This window comes from Mercenaria mercenaria, chromosome 1 (assembly GCF_021730395.1).
Source record: "Mercenaria mercenaria strain notata chromosome 1, MADL_Memer_1, whole genome shotgun sequence".
Classification (NCBI taxonomy): domain Eukaryota; kingdom Metazoa; phylum Mollusca; class Bivalvia; order Venerida; family Veneridae; genus Mercenaria; species Mercenaria mercenaria.
Genome location: NC_069361.1, coordinates 66,188,155 through 66,202,590, shown reverse-complemented (window position 1 = coordinate 66,202,590; position 14,436 = coordinate 66,188,155). Strand labels below are relative to the sequence as shown.

Sequence of the window (14,436 nt, the reverse complement as noted above, 5' to 3'; positions counted from 1 at the left end):
GAAAATTTCAGATTTGAACAAAAAATCAGTTAAAACTAATGGTTTCGTAATGTTACTTAACATTTTTATTTTTGCCCCACACATACAACCAACATCTTCTAGCCCGCAATATTGAGTGAAAAATGGTTTTGGTTATGTAGAAAGGCATTATAATGACAGACTGTCAAATTCAAAGCTGTATCCCTTATTGCCGAAAGGTGAAGGCTTAATAATAATAGACTGACAAATACGAAGCGATATCCCTCCCTGCGGAATGGTGAACGTCTTTTTATTACAGACAGACAAGTGCAAAGTTTTATCCCTCCTCGCGGAAAGGTAAGGCATAATTTTAACGCACTGACAAATGCAAAGCGATATGCCTCTCTATTAAAAGGTGAAGGCAGAATGATAACGAACTGGTTTAGGCATGTAGATACACCTACAATTTAGAATAATTTATAGAATTTTGTTCAAATGAGTTAACATATTCAGCAATACACACGTCATAGTCTTAATTTTCAAAATCTGTCAGGATGCACTGAGTCTCTTGGAGTTAATTAAGTATGGAGTCGTATATTGACATCAGAGTGATAAGTAAGACGCAACGAGACATAAATCGGCCTCTCAAATTTCAGTAAGAATGAACACACCGATTCGTCTATCGACCCCAGGGAGTCTATGTAAGGCTTAACACATTAATTCAGCGAATTCATTAAAGATTAACACTTAAGTTTCTATCAACGTTAGAACTGACTGAATGAAGCGTATATTGCTCTTGCAGAATTACATAAGAATGGACGCATTTGGTTGTTTGCCGGCCTCGAGGAGTAACGTAAGTTTTGACGCCATGTGTCGTCTTTAAGCTTCAAGGATTTAAGTAAGGCTGACTTTGTTTAAGACCTTATATATTCTTAGCTGGTTCTGAATTTGAGAAGAGAAGGGACATATACTTTATAAAATTTGAATAACCCTGGATTTGATCTTCTGCGAACTATACATAAGGTCTGAACAAAGACAAATACAAAATATACCGTATCTGACAAATCGGCACAATTTTTCTCATCTGAAGAATCAAAACAATCTGTAACTGTATCGCAGACGGCAATTATGTTTATCCATTCGTTAGTTGTGCAAACGAAGAACATCCCGATGAAATTATATGATGATATGTTTTCACTCTCATTGAAAGGTGGCAACAGCTGATGTCCTGAAAATTGAAGGAGTTATGAGCACAATTTGTAACAAAAGTTTGTGTCAGGAAAACAGTTTAGCAATCCAAACGTACACGATCTTTCAAATGTAAGATCTGATTGCGAACCTATCAAATTCATTTTTCTGTATAATCCTGTTTGCGACTTCCTTTTTTTTGATCCGATCAAACGCCTCGTTTTAACAAACGTTTGACTTACCCTTCAAAAGACAATGAACTCAAGATCGCACGACGATAACAAAACCTACTAGATGACAGAATGTTATTGCTATAATTTCAAGAAGGCTTTGCCGTTTAGATTCCGACAGAATATATGTCGTATAATAATATAAGAAATAGTCTTTTCTATGAATATTTCGGTTTGAAGCTGAGTACCGGAGGTAAACTGAATTAATTATAAAGCTTTATATTTGACGACCATAAACTACGTATTCCTCCGTGCTGTTTTGGTCAAACACGCAGGAAAATGTTTATTGCACAGCCGGCTTACGGTCGATTCCCGACCCAGGCATGTTTTGTTTTCTCTTGATTTTGGCGTTTTAAAGATATTTTAGAAAGTCTTATATAATAGATATGTTTCAACCTCAATTTTATAGGAAGATCAATTTAGCGAAAATCTGTATCAATGTTAGAAAATCAAAAACAGCACCAAACGCATTAATTGACCTTAGTATGTTGGTTCCCAGGATTTTGCCAGATCTATCGTCCACATTGTATTAAACACAGTTCATGTATGTGATTGTCTAAATTTAAAGTTTTCTTTGAATGGTTTGTAACTTTAACCCGTTTCGAAACACAAAAATACGTGCACCATAGTTATATCTAACATGTCCCTCTATAGGTTTATTTCTGTACCTGTAAAGTTCCTTTGGCAACCGTTTTCATCTGTTAGATCTTTACATTCAAATCTACCATTACACTTGGCGTGATGTGGCACAGTCTTTCCATTGTCACAGTAAAAGTCAATTGTTTCGTTATCGCCATAGTTCATTTGCGGATTCTTGGTATCTTCTTTACCAAGAATATCATACAAGAAAACATAAGTTGCAAAATAATCCTGTGAAGTTATGAAGAAAACAATTTCATAGTTTTAGATTTAGATTGCATCAATATGTGGTTTGTAAACTTTCTTTATAACATTGTCTAAGATTTGGATACCATATCCGGCAGCTAACTATTTTATTCCGAAATAAGTCGTGTGGTTGATCAATTGCAAGATTGCTTTCAAAACTGGATTTCAAACTGTTTCCCCAATAATTTTGCATTACCCTGTAATAGCCAGTTAAAGTCTACCTATAAATAATATTTAAGTGTATTTTACACCTTTTCCCTTTCGGATGCTTTTCGCATTTCGTTATGATCTTATGTCAACACAAGAGGTCTTCTTGAGATACAGTGGGATTTCAGGGGTCACAGAAGTAATTATAGCCTTAATCACTCTTTGTTCATGATCTTTGATACGGTTACACTAAAGGCTATAAAATGTAGAACAGGATCGTCTCAAGTTATTAATCAGAAGCCATTTTCAGTCTCACGGGATCATGAATTTGCTTATACTAGAAATAAAACAACACCCTGACCTGATAACAGAATCTATGCAATCAGTTCATAAACATTTGAGGCCATACGTCTAAGATCTACCCAGTTACCAAATTATCAATCGTCAACCGTTTACAGTTTTGGGGTAAATGTATAATCTGATCATCAAATGAAGTTACGTATTTCTTCAGCGATATATACATGTACGAAACTGTTGCCGATCCATGGCTTAACTGTTATTGAGTAGAAATTTTGACAAACTGACTATTTATATGCGACATATCATATACTAATCATATCCTAGTGAGGTTTAGAACTAGTTTTACATGTAAGCGTCCATCAGCTGTTCATGAAAAAAATATTTTATAAGAACATTTAATATATGTGTATTTCAGTTGCGGCCTATCCTAGTAGACGTGAGTAGTATTGAACGCTTCTGTACCTCACGTGACTTGACTAGAAGAATAACGATGTGACAAACGATCAGCAGGATGGACCACATTAAAAAAGCACCCCATATTGAAAATGGAAATAAGAAGTACGTGTTATCTTTTGGCTCGATACCTCCTATGCATCAAAATGGAATGATAAACGTTGAGATTATATTACCAACGGGTGGATATACACGTATAATACATCAAATTACCGTTCATATTTCAGTTGAAAATATTGGAGTATCAGTTTGTGGTATAGTATAACAAAATACCATACATTTTTCAGTTAAAAATATTGGAGTATCAGTTTGTGGTATAGTATAACAAAATACCATACATTTTTCAGTTAAAAATATTGGAGTATCAGTTTATGGTATAGTACATCAAATTATCGTACATTTTTCAGTTGGAAATTTTAGAGTATCCGTTTATGGTATAGTATATCAAATAACCGTATAATTTTCAATTTAAAATATTGGAGTATCAGTTTATGGTATAGCATATTAAATTACCGTACATATTTCAGTTGAAAAAAAAATTGGAGTATTAGTTTATGGTATAGTATATCAAATTACCATACATTTTTCAGTTTGAAATATTGGAGTATCAGTTTATGTACGAGGTATGATGTAAAATGGAACTTCTTTTAAATCTACTCATCTATTTGGAGAGCTATTCGATTCACTTTAATTATTTTTCAAGGAGAAAAGCTTAGTGATACTTCATTCTAAAACTCTGTCGAAAGAAGACACGTTTTGAAGATTAAAGTGTAATGTTATGGCAAAAATGCATTTGAGAAGTTGTGTATATCTCAAAATTTCTTAGGTTTTTTCCTTTAACCCTTTAACATGTTGCTTTACAGATATTTAAAGATTATTAAATGATGTTGATGTTTATTAAAGAAACAAAACCAGTATAAGTTGAAAAGTAAAAATCCTTTAAATCATGTATTGATCACTTTAGTGCAATATCTAATGTTGTATTTAAGATAAAATCAACGACAAATCCTGTTACTGATAATAAATTAAAATCAAATGAAGTGTAAAATGTTTTTGAATCTACCTCCAGTCTCGCAGATATCTCTACTGACGTTTCTAGTTGCATAAAATGTCTCGACATAGCACCAAGAATAACCGTCGTTAAATGGGTCATGACAGTAGTTGTCCATTGCAAAGACATCATAGTCAGTACTCTTAAATTTGTCATCGTAGGACTTTTTCCAACTTAAACACTCGTTTCCTGATATTGTCACTTTCTGTCTCCCAGTATTGTAAATGTCAATTTTGCACTCTCTTGCCAATGTGATATCTATTGAATAGTTAAATGTAGATGTACTTGTATAAAAAAAAACAAATAATCAGTCGAGACACACATTTTTAGTTGCAATGAAATAATGTGTGTAAGGAAATAAATACGATCAATATTTCTGTATACATGTAATAGAATTCCCATGATGCCCGTACAAGGAGTGATCTGGAGGCGTTAGGAGGTACAATCCTTTATCTCTGTTCATGAAAAAAACTCTATTCAACTAAGTTTAACGTTAAAAACCTTCATACAGATTTTATTCATTGGAGAGTAATTCTCTTTTTCATGTAAATGACAAAATTTTCATGACGCTCGGGTATAAATGCTAATTTCAAGACAAATTTGGAGATATTAATAAATCAGGATATACAAATAAGGATATTTACCATTTCTAACATTGCAAGCCTCCCATCTTGTAGACTTATCTGTTGTGAAACACCACAGATAACCAGTGCCCATTATATCACTACAGTAGTTATTATGTTTCAGCTCTTCTGGCACACTTAAGACCTACGAAATGAATCTTGACCTCATTAAAAGGTAAAAAGCACCTACTTTAAATGTCATGAAGCTGGTTTAGTTTACCAGTCACGGGATGCAATTACACTGAAATTCACAAAATCAGATGCATGCAAATCTTTTACAAAACACTATGGATGGATGTTGTAAATATAATTTATTAGAAAAAAGAGTGGCTTTGTTATTATTACGTTGCTTTGTCTTAGATCCACAAGCACGTATTGTGTTGTCCACCTCTGATTTAATAGAGAAGCTGTCATTTACTTGCTGAGAACAAGTTGATATTGGTACAAAATCAAGGAAAACTAGTTGCGTTAGGTTAACTGCCAGCTGTTAAGTAACAGAAGTACTAATACAAAAAAAAACGACGCTTAAACTGCCATCTCACTACTGTATTTCATAGGGAAATACTTGTTCCATTTCAAAATTTAATTTCATTTGGAGACTTCTAAGTTTTTAGGACATAATATACCATGCAAAAATCCTTGTTGCTGCCTATCAGAGGTGAGTATCCATAAACCTCAGTAGATATCATACAAATGAACGTTTTGATCTGGTGACCGCGTAGAAATAGCAGAAAACCGATTTCATAAATAAAACATTACTAAAACTTTATCAAAGCTACGCCGAGAAAATTTCAAATGATTGTAAGTACTAAACATATTTGGAACTCCTTAATTTGCTGACAACTCGTCTGTTCTGACTATAATGTTCATATTGAGTTATCACAGACAAACCGTGTGTACCTAAGACTTACTTCTTAACATGCGCCTAATATGTCAAAGAGTCGACGATAAACTACATGATATTCTCTTTCCTTTGACAGATATCAAATGAAGCCATCCGTCGTTTGAATCAATACCCGCCGGGCGGTCTACTGTTGTCATGCTGAATGCACTTACATTTGGTATGACTACGAAGGCGCTATTAATTGTTAATCTTCTATCTGTAGAACAGTCTCTAATAAAGTGATTTCAGTTATTGACATAATCATGAATTACACATTTATGACATTACCTGGAAAAAGTCATGCTCATGAGGATATTTACGATCCCAGCTTTGGCAAACCTTCCCACTGTACGTTACATCAAAGTTTATCTGTTTCCGCTTGTACACAACGTTCAACATCGATAAAGCTGGTTATGAAATAGAAACAAGTGTTTCCTTTTTATAAATACACTCAACCTCTTCAAAAATTAACAACCTTTGCAATAAGTCTTCACGTATTGAGAATATCTGATGCGGCATTTTTGATAACAAAATAATCAATATTCATTTACGGGTAATTTTGGATATTTAAGTTAAGATTGGAGCTTATTGCACGATATCTTGTTCGCGATAAATTGGATGCATATATAGCATGCAAGGTCAATAATGATAAAAAAAAGTCGTGTATATTGAGCGTCGGTCCTGAAAATGTTTTTTTTAAACTGTAGAGCTTTTCAATATCTAAAGTCATATTGAAGATAAATGTAATCAAAAGTTTTCATCAATCATGCCTACTTTTCCGTATATTTTCTTTACAATTATCTTTCCATTTTGCTCGTTTCCCTAGATTATAATCCTTATCCCGATATAGCTCCGAGCTCGAACATATGCATAGATTAATTTATCCGCGAGGGAGAAGAATACGTTTTCATTATTTTCGTTTCTTTCTAAATTTGTTCAAACAAGAATACGTCTGTGTAGTCTTGTACATGTATAACTGAGAATAAAAACGTTAAAACTTTGACAAAGTGGCCTTTCAATGGCGTCAATTCGCACACATCTGTTTTATATGCAAAACATAATCTTAGGTTAGCAAATGTTTCATTTTCTGATTTTTAGGCTCGTTTTCATAGGCAAAGACAAGTACAGAAAACACTATAGCCATTTGGATGAAAATCTTATACTGATTTAATAATCACCCCACGCAAATTCCTCATGTGATTGTGACTATGCCCATTGCGAAGCACAAATGTTTGCAAAAAGGTATTTTTACATGATGACTTTTGTAAAGTATGAGCGACATAAAATCAACGTTCTTTGAATATTGATGTTATATCTATGTTTTCAGTATGAGCTATTAACACCTAAGTATATAATACAGCGATTCAGTGCACTTATATTCTTTAAGATACCAGTACTAAAGAAATACAAAATCTTTTTACAAAATAACTAGCAAACACTAAATATTCGAGCAAACTACTGATGTCTTGCTGACGTTGAAGACGTCGCAATGTCGGCTATTTAGACACGTTGCCTGTCTGACAGAGAAACCGTCACAATTTACGGTTCTACTAGGTTTTTTAAGATGTATTTTAATAAATCATGTATTTTGAACGGATAATAAATAAATACTAGTATAATTCAGTCCACACCTGTCAGGTTTATTCAATTTCATTCTAATTACGTTTCTAGATTGACGTAACCCAACAAGTGTGAAGAAAAATTTCAAAGCTAAATTCTATTTTGATACATTGCTTTAACACAAGGACGGAACGATAGTAGAATGCCCAAGGGACGTCAAATATTTGCTTGTTAAGAATTAAAGAAATAGATCTGATGACGTCCACTTAAGTGAGTTTTCATTTTAAGATTTAGCACTTCCGAGAATTTGTTCTTCATACTAGTGCTATAAACGAAATTATTTAGACAAATTGCAGAGAAACTGTTGCTTTTAAAATAACAATTCTCCCATTCAAAACTACAGTAGCAGATAGCATCAAATTATGTTTACAATTACTATTTGTCACAATATGTCCACGCGAAGGTGAACGCGTTACAATTTATTGTACATGTAAAATACAACAGTATTTGTAAACTAAAAGTAAATGTAAAGTGTTTGCATTTTATCGAACAAAACGGGTTGTATTATTTTTGATTGATTAACTTGTAATTTAAAAGTAATATATCAATTTGCAATGTCTTTGATATGAAGAGCTTTACCTTTATTTGTTACTTTAAGTCGGTCTTCACAAATGAAATATTCTGCTAAATCTACCTCACAGTCTACAGTCTCCCATGTGTTATCTTCAGTAAACTTTTGAAAATTCATGCGAGTGCAAGATCTAGCAGAAGGTTCCCCAGGTTTCCTTAGTACAAAAAAAAACATAGTTATTATACCTCATGTAATTTAACTAAGTACTTATTCAGCTCTCATTCATTTTTTCTGTAAAATGCATTCCCTTTAACTGGCTTCAGATGCCTCACCGCTAAAGGTGGACACCAGATTCTATTTTCAATCTACGACATATACTTGCACTTGGTAGAATGCCAAAGTACATAACAAACAGAGACGAGCACAATGTTAATTTCAATCTAGATGCTTCTTCGACACATGCAGGTATCAGGACTGGAGTCTCCAGGTGCCCTTTCGGAACGAGCGGTCAGCGAGTTTTATTTCAAACTTTTAAAGCTTTCATACGGGATATGCCCAAAAATAGAATGTTACATCAAGAAATGCTGCGAAAGAATAAGTCCTATTCAAACATTATATCTAGATGTATGCCAGCAAAATCGTTGTTATAAACTGAAGAACGAACTTTGCTGTCAGAGGACTGTAGTTAGGGGCACACGAAATAGCGAACAACTTAAAAATGAATTTCCATTACCATGCTAGAAAATGTGCAAGAACCTGATTTTCCCATACCGGAAATAGTTTTCCATCTGGATTGACAAATCGTAACCCTGAAAATAAATTTGGACATTTTGTCAATCTGGCTTCAGTACTCGATGTTCATAAAATTAATATGAAATCATTCAAATTTATTTGCAACCGGATTTCCGATGTCGCTATTTTTTATTTCCGCCAATCTATTTTTATTTAAAGCAATCTGACAACTCTTTGACAAACGTTCAGCTATATATATAAAATCACACATATTTCTTTCTTCTTCTTATTTTATTGTGTCACAATTTAGAAATTTCGAGATGTGTTCATCATAAAAATTATAAACCCGTAATGATCACAATAGAAAATTAGAATCCCACGCTAAATAAAGCTTTTCTCTAACTTTTTCTTTCACAGCCCACCCGCTTAGCTCAGTAGGCAAGAGCGTTGGTCTATGGATTGCGGGGTCGTGAGTTCGATCCTCGGGATGGGCGTATGTTCTCCGTGACTAATTGATAAACGACATTGTGTCTGAAATCATTAGTCCTCCACCTCTGATTCATGTGGGGAAGTTGGCAGTTACTTGCGAAGAACAGGTTTGTACTGGTACAGAATCCAGGAACACTGGTTAAATGTAGGTTAACTGCCCGCCGTTACATATCAGATCATATGCCAAGCGTTAATATGAAATGGTCTGAATAAGACTGAACAATCTGGATAAATGCATCTGTTTAAAATCAACAATATCGCCGCCCTTCTAAAAGGTATATCTTAGCTGCAGATTAAAATAGCTTGTGGAAATATTTTGAAAGTTTTCACTTTAAATCAATGAACAACGTTTAATAATAATTCTCACTTCATTAGATAAAAAACATCTATTCACTATACGCGACTAAATTTTACACAACAAAATAATAGCCTACTCGAAAGGTCCGTTAGTAGCTATTGTGCCCACTTCAACGTAGACATCGTCGTTTATATGATTGAAAAACATTGTAGAAAACGACGCTATATCCTAATACTCACCTAAAGTGGGCGATTGAAAAAAACAACAAAAAACAATTGAATTTGTGTTGAATAACTTAGGATAAAAGTTTAAATAAACGATCATACCTATATGGGCGTAGAAACTAACATTGAAGAGACTATATGCTGTGTCTCCATCTAAAAATCTCCTCTCTCGTAATAAAGTTTTGATGAAACGTAATTCCTCTATTGAAAATATAGATACAAGTTGCATATGTCTTTTCCAGCAGTCATATCGAGCATTGTTCCACACTGACATCGACGGTAAAACGCTATAACATTTTCCCAGTGTATCTGAACAAACTGTAATTTGAATATCATTTCAATAATTCATTAGGAATATAAAATTGTACTATCTTTTGTACCAATACACGTATTCATGTTTTCAAAAACTGAGGAAAACAATATATTCTTTTCTTAATATGCCTATTATATTAATAGAAACAATGTAGGAACCTCAAACAAATTCCAATGTAAAATTTATTGTCAATCCAGAGGTCAAGGCTCGAATCGTCGGCCAGGCGCTGGAAATTTCTGAGATGCTCGGTGTTGCTAGAATGTCTATTCGCAAAGAGCTAAGTTAGCCGGACATGCATGTATTGAAAAGGATTTCTCTCTCTCTCTCCCTTTCTCTCTCTCTGTTCTTGAAACTTTGCCTTACTCTGTCCGCCTGGTCAGATCGCTTGTTTGTCTGTACTAGTAGAGGATGATATTGGTACCTTAGTGGATATGCCCTTGATGTGTTTATCATTAAAGGGCACAATGTAAAAGCTGTTATAATATATCTTAAGTAACAATACAGGAAAAAGTTCTCAAATTAATTCAAGAGAAAGACTGAAAATTTGTTAATATTTAAGGATAGCTTCCTCAAGATTATAATGAAACAATGTATTCGAAATTTATCTAAACACAAATTTACTGAAAAATAAGCATCATTTTTATACACATACATGCATTCTATTACATGATAAAACAGTTCAAGTAGTATTTTATATAAAAACAATCTGCAACTGAATTTTGCAGATGCTAGTGCTATCAAGTACCGAACATCTTCAGTTACGTTGTTAAAATATTATTTTTTAATCCATTATGATGAGTTTTTTCTGGTTTCAGACTGACGTACACAATTTTAGTGTTCAGCATGTTTTAATTCAAATGATTGTTGTATAAATAAATGTATATGTATAACTTTAGTTAGAAACTCACTGTCCAGACTTTTGACACCCAAACACGTTTTGACAAAGAGGAAACATTCAAAAAACATAACCTACCAGTTCTTCAAAGAAATTTTAAAATATCTTTTTTTTTCTGATATTCAAAACAGACAATTATGCTACATTATATATAGAAGAAAAAAAAGCAGTAACGGATACGATATGTATAGACTTTATATCATAATTTAAGATGCTGTATCTCAGAAATGTGTCATAACATTTTTAGGCCAGTTTATCTTTGTTAAATTTTCTCACTTGCTACATTTTACCACACTAAAATTATGTTGGATTTATTCTAACCCTAAAAGTTATAATGATAAGCCTATAAGTGCATTTGGTCTAAATAAAAAAATACGGTCGCAAACGTTCTAGTTGATAAGATTATAAAAAACCTAACCATGTTGAAAATATGACGAATAGGCTTTTCATAGCAATTACTTCACGATCATAATATAAAACGCGTAAAAAAACAAGTAAAATAATATATTGTCCCTCAATGTCGTACAATTGCCATGAAATGTGCTGAAATCTCTACGTTTCTTTTTTCACGTTGGCGTCATTTCCATATGAATGATCCGTTTTGATGACGTAATAAGTTTATTCTTTGCCATGGATGCGCATATGTAAAATCTATTTTATCAGCACGTAAGCGCGATAGTCTCTATGTTAACACATGTTTCTCTAATAAAACACCCCCGAAAAGTTTGATGTTAGAAAACAAATAATAGAGCTTACCTGGACAACTTCCAAAACAAGCTTGTATTTCTTTCTTTTCTCCAAAACAATCTCTTCCACCATATTTTGGCAGGGGGTTATTACACGAACGTCTTCGTGACCTGAGGCCATTTCCACATTTGTTAGAGCATAGACTCCAACTTGACCAAGAACTAAAACCACCGTCAACTGTGTCAGAAAAGTTTTATTAATAATATACTCAATGAATGCCGTTGCTACGCACAATACATGTCTTCAATAAATAGTCTTTTTTTCACGGTCACTTTGCAGAGTGGCGCATAGATGAGTGATATAAAATTCTTTCGATCATGAATTGTGCTTACATATAATGTGTTATTTTGATGAAAAGACAAATTATTTTGCTAACTGTTATTAATTCTAACACAAACAGCAAATAACCTGCATGCACGTAAGGGAAAATCAATCAACGATTATTTTGCGATAACCCGTGCGCGTGCAAACTATTGACGCCGTTCATATGTATAGAATGCTCCAGGTGCGTAGAAAGAAGTGTACTTCATATCGTAAAAAGCAGTTACCTTTTATTCTAACACTGTTGATTCTTGTATGTCGTGTTAGAATCGAAATAACAAGCTCCCAAGTGGGATTTATCGTAAAATTACCTGTGTTTTACGTTTTCATGCGAAACAATATACGAATTAAGCCTACGTCCATCGTGATATATTCTTGTGCATAAAAACTAAAAACACGGGTTAATCTATGATAAACTACACTTAGGAATTTATTATTTCTTAAGTTACAAATAGTAATCATATATATGGTGATACTGGGCTTCTTAAAGTAAAATTTCTTTGCCTCACAACGATTCAAGTACAAATTTATAATGAATAAAGCATTAAGTATCTTATAAGTAGTTTAGTGTTGTGATAGAGCTGGAAAATACACAAGCTGAAATGTGATTATCTTCTCACGACAGCATTTTATTTCCATATTTAAAGGGAATTCCTATAGTTTTTTATGCGCATCTTTCTGCGCAGCCGGCACTTTCAATGGAAAACTGAACTGAAGTCAACATTTGTTGAAACATGTTACAGACAATCTTAAATATGAGGAATTTTGAATGAAATAACATTTTTGATAAGTTATATCAATAATCAAATGTTGATACTGGTTTATGTTGTATTGACAAGTATCATGCCTGACAGGTATCTTGCTATTTTTGTGGTTGTGTTCATAAGTCAATTTTCTTACATTATATGAACAACACTGTCTTTGTACTAAAATGCGATGTTTCACATCGCATTTTAGTACAAAGACAGTGTTGTTCATATAATGTAAGATAATTGACTTAGTACTGATAAGACAATATCACCTTTCAGATTATTTAGTATTCAATTATAGAAAGAATTAAGAATTTTTAAAACTTTTTTTTTAACTTTTAGCAGACATACATGTAATCAATTTGGCCAGGTTCGCGCCATTTCCGTCCGAACAGGTGTTGTATTCTAGCGGTCTTAACATAAAATTTAGCCTGGTGACCCATACATTTTTAGCCATTTTTATGCTCACAATACCATTATCTATATACAAGAAGAAAAATAGGAAAAAATTCTATGAAAGAGTTTTTTTCAAAATTTAAAAATATATTCTTCACTATGGGTATTTTTCATTGAAGAAAGTTCACAAAAGTAAATATGAAACAATATTTTTTTTTTCATTTATACCCATTATTGTAAGGATAGAGTATTACAAATATGACTATGATATCAAATAAGTATATAATAAAATCTGTAAAAAGAAAAAAACCGTATTGTGCTGCCTGGATATATATTTTGGTTGGTATTTATAAAAAAGCAGATAATTATGAAAATGTTGAAAAATCGCTGGCAGTTTCAGCAACAGTGGGTGTGTTCAAAACAATTTTTCACAAAAACAAGCCTGGTGACCTATTGTTTTTATTTGTTCATTGTTTTCAGCACAAATTTTCCTATCATATATGTGAATTAAAAAACATTCTATGCAAGGAAAAAAACTATAGGAATTCTTTTTAAGTCGATCGAAACCATGGAAATATCTTTTATTCTATAAAGATAATATTATCGAATTTTCTCATACACTGAGAAAAGCATGTTCTAGAAATAATGATGCAATGGGTATAAAGTCTTTGATAATATTCTATTGATGTTAAGACGTTTAAAATGTTGCAAATTTTTAAAAGGTAACAGAAATTTATACGGATATTGGGTTGTTACACCTGCGTATAACAATTTTTTCAGGAAATAGAAGTTTTTAAAATAGCACCGGTAGAATGTTCAATATGAATCCAAATAAAGATCTAAAAAGTAAATGGTTATGATATAGCACTGTTTTATTTTTGTAATAGTTCCTCTTTTTTTAAGAAACTCGTATGTATTTTCCAGAGGTTGTTTTACATATTTTGTCACTTGAAATTAGGGTAGACGTCGTAAGATGAATCAGTTGATACATTTCATTCCTCGATTTTATTTACATTTTAATGCATTTTTCATAACAGGTGATGCACTTAAAATATTCATTATTTTCGATATAAAATGCTGCCTAACTATTGAGGGAATGGGCGGGGTTTGGCGTTTGAAATTTTCATAAATACATAGTGTTTCTAATCACTGACAGTAATATACATTGTATACCTTGATTATGCTGGTAGCACTCTGAACTGTTGCCATTTGGTTTATTTTCAGCTGCAAATAGTTATAAGGTAAGTTATATTATGTACTAGCCATTACTTGAATATGATAATTACATGGTTAGCTTCCAGATAAGAAGTTTCACCAAATAATAGTATTCCATAATAGACAAAATGCTAACAATTTCCTCAAGGAAGTTTTTCACGTTCTTTGAATAAGTTTCAGTAAGTATCAATTAAGGTAGTTTTGCCTG

The 14,436-nt window shown here is 32.8% G+C and overlaps 2 protein-coding genes across 2 annotated transcripts; both read right to left on the bottom strand.

Moving 5' to 3' along the window:
• Positions 1 to 400: 400 nt before the first annotated feature.
• Positions 401 to 6,117, bottom strand: LOC123566005 (low-density lipoprotein receptor class A domain-containing protein 3-like). The gene is made up of 4 exons (XM_053551129.1): positions 6,007 to 6,117; positions 2,045 to 2,246; positions 1,011 to 1,186; positions 401 to 418 (listed from the first exon to the last, which is right to left on the bottom strand). The coding sequence occupies exons 1-4, from the start codon at positions 6,115 to 6,117 to the stop codon at positions 401 to 403; spliced, it is 507 nt and encodes a 168-aa protein (XP_053407104.1).
• A 3,595-nt stretch (positions 6,118 to 9,712) lies between these two features.
• On the bottom strand, positions 9,713 to 14,325 carry LOC128555245 (uncharacterized). Its single transcript, XM_053537038.1, has 3 exons — positions 14,187 to 14,325; positions 11,557 to 11,724; positions 9,713 to 9,910 (listed from the first exon to the last, which is right to left on the bottom strand). Exons 1-3 carry the CDS (start codon positions 14,220 to 14,222, stop codon positions 9,794 to 9,796), a joined length of 321 nt encoding a protein of 106 aa, XP_053393013.1. The 5' UTR covers positions 14,223 to 14,325; the 3' UTR covers positions 9,713 to 9,793.
• Positions 14,326 to 14,436: the final 111 nt, after the last annotated feature.